General features: G+C 48.8%; 1 protein-coding gene across 1 annotated transcript; it reads right to left on the bottom strand.

Moving 5' to 3' along the window:
• Positions 1 to 1195: 1195 nt before the first annotated feature.
• On the bottom strand, positions 1196 to 5648 carry LOC146178804 (endothelin-converting enzyme homolog). Its single transcript, XM_084580039.1, has 2 exons — positions 5619 to 5648; positions 1196 to 3280 (listed from the first exon to the last, which is right to left on the bottom strand). Exons 1-2 carry the CDS (start codon positions 5646 to 5648, stop codon positions 1196 to 1198), a joined length of 2115 nt encoding a protein of 704 aa, XP_084436165.1.
• Between the last annotated feature and the right edge of the window lie 3379 nt (positions 5649 to 9027).

Genomic DNA, 9027 nt, shown 5'->3' with positions numbered 1-9027 from the left:
CCCGAAAACTACCCATCTCACACCGGCAAGTTGTAGCGTATTCGTCACACGCATAGTTTAGAAGCGCCAGCTTTACAGCGAAACGTGTGGCTGCGGCCATGAATAAGCGTGAGAAGTTTATTGCTTGAAAGAGGCACTAGTGAATGTATATAGCGACAGTGATTTCAACGCTGAACTTGCACTTCTTAAATTGGCACGGACGCAGTTGTGGCCGGACACAGGCCGAACAACAAAATTCGAAAATCCTAGATTTCACATCATGCTCATCCGAAAGCGGTGGGGAAGCGAGCAGTACTTATCTTCATCAAGCATTTAACGTACCCGTTTTTAAACAGCTAAAACCTTACAGCTCTCATGCAATTTTTACCTCGCAGGCCACCGTGGTACCTGGGTAAAAATCTCACCATTTTAAAAGCAATGCAATGAAATTCACCTAGCGTACTCAGTCGGGTTAAAATTAGGAAATAATCAGTCAAGCGCTTTTTTTTAAAAAAACCTTCTAAAAGCATGGATCCAAGCCAGTAAACGTGCGTTTAAAGTGATGCACTCAGGTGAAGGGACTACCCACGCCGACTGCAGCGCGGCAGCTTACTGAGGAAAGATATTAGCGGAAACGCAATGGCTTGATTTCGCAGTAAAATTCTCATTCAAAAAACGCTTCGCAAGTCTCGATAACGCAATATTCTTCGAGACGATTTGTAAATCAGGTAACGCATCTAGCACAAGGCTGTTTTGTTTTGTCAGTTATATAATGGTTAAACACAAAGTTGCCCTTCACTATGTACGATTTGATGGCTAAGCAGCATATCTCACACATTAAAATGTGGGCTCAGATCAGTCCACATGATCAGATGTAGAATATTCAGTGCTAGTGGATAAAATAAAATGGAAAAGCTCAACAGTAGTTGCCATTTCTTAACATATTCCCAGCATTTTAGGACGCAAATCCAGGCCACGTAGAGCTTTTTTGTCTGCAGTATTTTTGTCATAAAAGAAAGTTGCTTTACTGCGCCCCTCATGTTTGTGATAACATCAAAGTGGCAGCTGGAATGGCTAGCAGAAATAGGTGTCGAGAACGACAAGAGTTCACAAACATTTCAAAGCACAAATTGTGAGAAAATAGTTCGCCGTCGGCACAGTTTCCCGCATTAAGAAAGTGCTTCTAATCTTGCGTTGTCAGACTTCTTTTCCTCCATCAGGCTGAAGCAAAAAAGGTGCACTTATCTTTAGAATACATGGATGACCCTAGAGCGCACTTGAATGCCTCTGTGAAATGGGAGCTGTGCCTCAGAGGCACGTTACACTGGTGTTCAGCCAACGAAGGGCCTTTCCTTGAACACAGTAAGTAACAGTAGGTCATGAAGAAAACCTGTTCCTCCGTGTAGCTATCGAGGCCCGCCAGAGTGAGTTTCGTGGAGCGCCCTTCAAGGGCCTCTTGCTCTGACACTGCCGCCTTGTACGCGAAGAAAGACGCCTCGAGTGCCGGTACTGATGGGAACATGTTCATGCGAGATTGGCCCGTTTCGCCCAGGTCGCAGCTTATGCGGTGGCCGTACTCGGCGGAGTGGGACTTGCCCCACCAGACGACATTCTCACCGCGGTCGTCGATAAGTGTGCCTTGGAGGTCCATGCTCTTTGCTATTTCCCTGGCAATAAGAGACCCCGCTGAAGCATAGTTAACGGCGAACGGCCCATCCGGATACAAGAGCGGTGGTTCGATAGCCGCAAATGGAGCGTCGACCTCATTAAGCAAGTAGGTGTACGAATACGGCGCATGGCGGAATATTCTGCGCTTGCTATAAATATCTTTGAAGTGTTTATCTCGCTGCAGTGTTTGGTACTGCAGGGAACAGTTGACGAGCCAGTTTTCGACGAAACCCAGTGCGTCAACGTTGCTAAAAGAAGCGTAAAGCGCGTCGCGCTGCGCGGGTGAAAAAAAAGGTTCCGCGGGCAGGATGCTGACCTCCATGACATCTATCTTTCTCTCCAATGTCTTCCTACTTTCGCTGTCGATCCAAGACGATTTTTTTGCCAGCGCCTTGAACGCGTTTTTCACGCTTTTAAAGAAGTTCGCCACCTTTATGCGAGTTTCTGGCGTCGGAAAGTGACTCGTGATGAACTGGGCAGAACTTAGCAGGCCGAATCGCGAGTTGACGAACTCGAGGCAGGCACGGTGCTTCTTTTCTTCAATATTGTCACGAAACATCAGCTCTGATTTTCCAGTCACGGCCCACAGGTACGACTGGATGAACATCCAGGACATGCCAGTCAGGAGGTCGTAATGGCCGAACGTTTTGAAGAGCCCTTCGATGCTATCCACAGTTTTGGAGTCCTCGAACACTACCCAGCTGTTCGTTGTTATAGTGTAGCCGAGGTGGTGGAGGTTACCACGCAGGATTGAGAGCCAGGTTTCGTTTTTTATGTATTGTGTCTTCCTATCCAGCGCATCGATGGCAAACCACGACTGTTGGGTGTGCACACTCGGTTGGATGGCTACCAGGAACGCCCTTTCCAGCTCATGCAGCAGTTCGGCGGTGATTTTAACTGATGTCACGTCTAGGGTACTCAGATGCTCCCTGACGACTCTGGCATACTCAGACTGGCTGAGGGGTCTCTCGATGCGTTCTTGCCAAACAGCACTGTTGTGTCCTCTTCGTAATACAATCACGTCGCCACTGGCATTGCTGTAGCCTATGTCCAAACTGAAAAGAAAATTGATGTCATAACTCACGGCCATAAAGACCATAAGGTTTAGCGGGTGGTCATATAGTTTTTCGGGCTCTTTTTCTGGCCAATAAAGACCCAAGAATTCTCTAAACTCCTTTAAAGTCTCCAAGTTCTCTTCAACGTCGTCCTCATCTGGTGCTATGCATTTATAATAAAGCCGGCTCGGTCTACCGACATGCCGCACATCGTCGAATATCTCCTTCAGGTTGCTCTTGATTGCGTCATCATTGATTTTTTCGAGCACAGAGAGGTGGGGAAAAGCGCTCTGCCAGCCGTCGCAAACAAACGAGTAGAAGTCTTGGCATGGGTCCACACTGGTGTTGATTGTCGCCAGTAGCCTCTTCGAGTGGGCAACACAGCTCTCCGAAGTGCAGCGCAAGAGCACGCTGTCAGCAGGTTTGAAGAGCAGCTGGTAGACCAGGGCAAAAAGGGCCAGCGTCGCCGGTAACGCGATCGCTTTCCCCACGAGCAGATATAGTCTGCTCTTGGCCGCCTGCTCCTGGCGTGCGTCGAACCCCACAGGCAGTTCCCCCGCGATCTCCTGGTCATGGAGCTGAAACAGCGGACACAAATAAGAAGCGGAACATTGTAGTTTAGCTGCGTCATTATCGAACATCCGAAGTACTACTATAGCTACTACTGCGACCCCAGCGGTATATGTAGTAAATGGCCTATCATGGACGTCTCGGCAGATTTCGATACTCTCCGGCTCTTGGACGCAGCCGCGTTTGAACACGTAGTTACTTTAAACGTCTTAGTGCTGCTTTTTTGTTCTAAGCAATAGAATGAGTCTCCTTGCATGCGTCAATAAACGAAGTCTAAACAAATTACCACTCTTTTCCCGATGTGAAGTGTCCTTAATGTAAAGTTAATGTAGTCTTCGCTGACCAGGATGCGCAGAAACTTCTATTTACAATGCTAGTGGTGTGCTTGGTGCGGTTACTTGGTCCAGTCTCGAGTCTTTCGAGAGTAATCAGCCCTGACCACCAAGTAGTAAATGGTCGTCTCAAAATCGAATGGCGCACGTCAGACCAACGAGCTGTGACCGCACTGCTATAGTTTCAGAAAATGCTGTGCCGCTCCCATCTTTCGTCCTCGCCCCATCGCGAGAACATTTCACCGAGCGATTTCCTTATATTCTCTCAGGCAGTCACTGCATCTGCTTATCGCACTCAAAATCGTTAGACTCGCTATTCTCACGTACCTCATCCTTTGCCGTCCATGACTACATGCTAATCAATTGAATTCCGTTGTTTTTAAAGGAATTCAGCATTTTTTGCTGCAGCAAGTGCGCTTCAAATTCTCCGAGAAGACGGAGCACCATCGATTGCACCTGTTCGAGGCTTATTGGCTTCTAACTTTCCAAGATGTACAGCATTTGTCAAAAATTTAGAGCCCAGAGGGTTTGCTTTTAAGCCGTATATTATGACTTCTTAAACAAACGTGGAAGTAATAGCCATTGGAGAGGGTAGGACGAAAAACCTTCTTGCCTTCAGCAAGTTTAAAAACCTGGGAATGTATTACAAGCCAGATAGCATGGCTCAGAAGTAGACCACCTGGGCTCTAAACTTTTGACAAAGGCTGTACCTGGTACATAAAAGGCGGGCATTAATGAACCGAATTCACGATACTCTTACGTGGAGAAAAAGGGTACGTGAGTAATAATAGGAGGTTTCCTGCCTTTTCCCATTTTGTCGTTTCGATTCCTCTGTGGCAAGTCGCTGTCGATATAATGCTTGCGCATGAAATAGGGAGTTTTAAAATGCAGTTTTTGTAGAGGTGAAAAGGTATTTTTTGAGTGTGGCCACCCGGCTACGAAGTTAGGATGACGACTCGGATTTTGCAAGAGTGCGAAATTGCACCCAGCTGGTATATGGTGAGCAAATCCCTCTGTATTGTGTCTCCAGATAAGCTTTGTCTATAAAAGATTGGCTCTCCACGAGATGTTTCACCACGTGCACTTCATTGTTGTCCCCTGCAGCTAAGGCAATTAACACAGACCTGCACTAGCTGCACCTATTTAACCTCCTCCGCCCATCTAACTTTCTGCCTCCCTCTGCTATGTTTTCCTTCACTTCGAATACAATTTAGTACTTTATGCGATCATCGGTTATCCCATCTTCGCAATACATGCGCTGCATATGCCCATTTCTTTTTAATTTCTACTAAATATCATTCCCTGTCTCTGATCCACTCCATTGTGTTGCAAGACGGTGCGGGCAGGGTATTTTATTTTATTATTGCCCAACCTAACCAATGATCCACTCTACACGCCTGTATCTGTTAATGTTACGACCATCATTTTTGTTCCATAGCTCTTTGCTTGGTTCACAGCTTAGCCGGAATAGTTTCATTAGCTTCCATGTTTCTGCCACATAGGTGAATACACGTAAGATACAACTGTTATATACTTTCCTCTTGAAAGATGCCGGCAAGCTGCTGGTCATGAATTGCGAGTACTGGTCAAATGCACTCGATATCAATCAGATTCTCCTGATATTTTAATTTCATAGCCCCTGCCACATATCGCCCTGCCCCTTCAAGTGCCTGACTACCATCTGCAAACGGCTGCTCTTATCCGTGGTTGTTGAAAAATGCAGCATCAGCATCCGCAGCATCAGGGCTGCGGATTAGTTTTAACTACCAGCGGATCTTTAACATGCACTGATATCCCACAGAACACTGACGCCTCTCGATTTCGCCTCCATCGAAACGCAGCCGCCAGAGGACGGGTTCAAACTCGGGTAATGTGCCGAGCCATTCTCGCTGCCTGCGGCGCACCTGCTGATTCAGTGTGTTTGCTGGTTCCTTCTTAATTGGGTTTTAGGGGGGGGGGGGGGAACGCGTAGTATTTGCCACACTTTCTCCATCATCTCTTACATAAGACGCACCCACAGGCGTACAGGAGGCACTACCAACATGTTGCAAACAGATCCGTTCACAAAGTTTTAGGCGAGAGCGTGAGGTCTCCGTGTGGTAGAAAAGCCGGTGTCGGCATTCTTGTCCGTTGCAGCGCGAAAATTGCGCTACGAAGTAATGCTACCTGTGTGCTGTGCAATTTCAGTAAACGTTAAAGGTCCCCACACAGGTGGTCGAAATTTCTCTGTAGCCCTCCACTACGGTGGCGCAGTGATTACGGCGCTCGAGTACTGTGCCCAAGTGCTCGGGATCGAATCCCGGACTCAGCGGCTGCTTTTCGATAGAGGCAAAAAGCAAGGCGCCCGTGTGCTGTGCGATGTCAGTGCACGTTAAAGAACCCCAGGTGGTCGAAATTTCCGGAGTCCTCCACTACGGCGTCTCTCATAGCCTTAGTCAGTCTCTTCGGAACGTTAAACCCAACAAAACCAAAACCAAACCTCTTTCTCTCTTTCTACTTTCCCTTCCACTATGGCGCGGTTCCACAGAACAAGTGCGCATTTCCTTTCCTGTGAACCAATTATAATTATTAAACACAGCGGCCGGCGGTCGGGTTCGAAGCCGGGAACTCCAGTAGAGTAACCGGGCGTCTTAACCACTGCGTCGTCGCGGCGGTGCATCCCCCTAATTGAATCCATCAAACCGTTCACAACCATGCCTAATGCAGCTTTCGGTCGTACCATCATGATCAAACCATGCATAAACAGAACAGTTTTGCTTGCGCAAATTTGCGCACTAGGCGCCCGAAATCTGCATGTTCGCCGCGGGGCGAGGTTGAATGTGGAACTAGGGACAAATGATTGCTATCTATGGGGCACGCTGCTACACCCAATAAATTTACTACACGGGGCATATTGTATGCAAGTGCGTCCCCTAGGAAAAAAAAAAGAACTGATTGATTGATTGATTGATTTATAGGAAGGGAAAGGCCCAGTAACTGTCTCAATTGTTTTCTGTGGAATCCTCAATCGCGCCATAAGAGAAGGGAGGAAGGTGGGAGTGAAAGTGGAAAGAGAGAAAGAGGAGTCGTAGTGGAGGGCTGCGGAGTAATTTCGACCACCTGGGGATCTTTACGCGCGCTGACGGAAGTACTCCCATGGGGCTGGGACAGGTAGGTCACTGCCGCTTGCAGCGGGGGCTAGCCTGCCACAGAATTTTTATCTGTTGTAGGCCGTCATTGCATCCGCCACCGTTTCGGTGGTGTGACGACGGCCGTTGTTGCGGCGCGCGTCTTTCTCTCCTTCTTCTTTTCTTCTCTATTTTATATTCTGTCAAGACGCGGAAGCGGTTGTTGTTGTAGCTGTAGGAAGAAGGAAAAGAAAATACACGGGCCTGCTACTGGCTCTGTAGCTGAGCCACCTCCGCTGCCTCGTGCAGATAGAAGAGAATATAGAGAAGAAAGGAAAGGAAGAGGGAAAGAAAGACGCGCGCCGCAACAACAGCCGTCGTCCACCACCAGCGGTGGCGTATGCAATGACGGTCTAGAACAGATAAAGATTCGGCGCCAGGCAAGCCCCCGCCGCAAGCGGCGGAGACCCACCTGTACCAACCCCATCAGGGGAGAACAGCGGAGGTGGCTCAGCTACAAAGCCAGTAGTAGGCCCCTGCATTTTCTTTTCGTTCTTCCTACAGCCACAACAACAGCTGACATCGCACAGCACACGGACGCCTCTTCGTTTCGCCTCCATCGAAACGGAGCCGCCGAGGTCGGGCTCGAACCCGGATATTCCGGCACAGTAGTCGGGCGTATTACCAGCACCACCCCGGCAGCGTCGTCCCCTAGCAAGGTGTTCTTCAGAAACGGGGAGACAAGTCGAGGAAGTGGTGAAGGGTGGCAGCTCCTGGCCCTACGGGGCTCGGACGGTAGGTCAACGCCGCTTGCGACGGTGGCTAGCCAGCTACCGAATTTTATCAGTTGTAGGCCGTCATTGCACCCGCCACTGCTTCGGTGGTGGACGACGGCTGTTGTTGCAGCGTGCGTCTTTCCCTCTTCTTTTTCCATCCTTCTCTATTAACGCGATAGCGTTAAGGGCCCCGTGTCGCAGAAAAGTCGGCGTGGTCGTCGGCGGCCGCCGTCCCGCGTCGTCCGGCGTTGGCCGTGAGCGAAAAATCCCAGAATCATTAATAAATAAAAACGAGTAGGAAAAATCGTCTACCTGAGGAATCGAACGTGGGCCTCCGAGGTGCGAGACGAGCACGCTAACCACTCCACCACGCCAGCTACACGGTTTATAATGGACAAAGGCGCGTCTATTGATTGCGGTGTTGTTTCAGAAATTTCCCTTAGAGAAGTTTATTGTGGCGTATAATAATAATTATGAGCATATAAATTACAGGATTACAGAACACGCAGTTAAGCGAGCGGAAAATTACTTTTCCGCTGTACATCCTCTTCGCTTGGCGTGCACGTACCGCCATCATGCGTGTGGCGCACGGAATAAGATAGACAGCGCATGGCCTCCGAGATCTTCATCGCGCCGGCTCGGATCCCAGTCGAAAAACACTACAGAAATGTGTCAAAAATACGACAAAATATCCTGTAGTTCTGTCGTAACCATCAGATTTTTCTGTAGTTCTGTAGTACTTTTCTGTAGTTCTGTAGTTTTTCTGTAGTATATTTCTGTTGTCTGTAGTTCTGTAGTACTTTTCTGTTGTAACTACAGAAATTTCTGATGTTACTACAGAATGTTCTGTTCTCACAACAGGTTTCCCGTCAAAAATCGCACAGAAATTCTGTCGTAACATCAGAAAATTTTCTGCAGTTTTTTCCGACTGGGATCGGCAACGATGTTGCCGACGAACTACGACTGCAACTTGAGGCCCGCGCGTTTCGGCAAGGTGGCTGGCAGCGCTTCTACGTCCCGGAAGGACTAATAAAAATGAGTAAGCAAGTTGCTCTATGTAGGAATTTGAAACAGAGCCTCCCTTCTCAGTGCACGCCTCAGCCGCATTGTAAGCGAAGGAACGCTTGTACGCGCGAACTGGAGCCGAAAGGTTCTATCGCAGAGGCCGCTAGGAGAAGCGATGACGTCACCGCTAGAGCATGAAGCGTCGGAACATGAGCTCGCTCTTGAGAGACGTGTAATGAAAGCGGTTGCGTCTACCAGTGCCGGGCGCACTACGGTGTCTCTTGTGCGCGCGAACTGTAGCGAACAATTTCTACCACTCGCAGAGACCGCTAAGGGCAGCGATTGCGTCACCCCATGAAGCGTCGAAACATAGGCTCGCGACAAGCAAATGAGTCAACGGTGCGAACGGGGCGCAATTATGCTAACGCGTTCCATTCTTAATGGCGAAGCTTAAGCGTCCTCCAAATTGTTTTCTCTTCTGGCCGCACGAGGCAACGGAAGTGGCTCAGCTACAGAGCCAGTAGCAGGCCCCTGC

The sequence above is a fragment of the Amblyomma maculatum genome, chromosome 9 (genome assembly GCF_055883805.1).
Source record: "Amblyomma maculatum isolate TAMU_Amacu chromosome 9, ASM5588380v1, whole genome shotgun sequence".
NCBI classification, from domain to species: domain Eukaryota; kingdom Metazoa; phylum Arthropoda; class Arachnida; order Ixodida; family Ixodidae; genus Amblyomma; species Amblyomma maculatum.
This window is presented reverse-complemented; position numbering and strand designations above follow the sequence as displayed.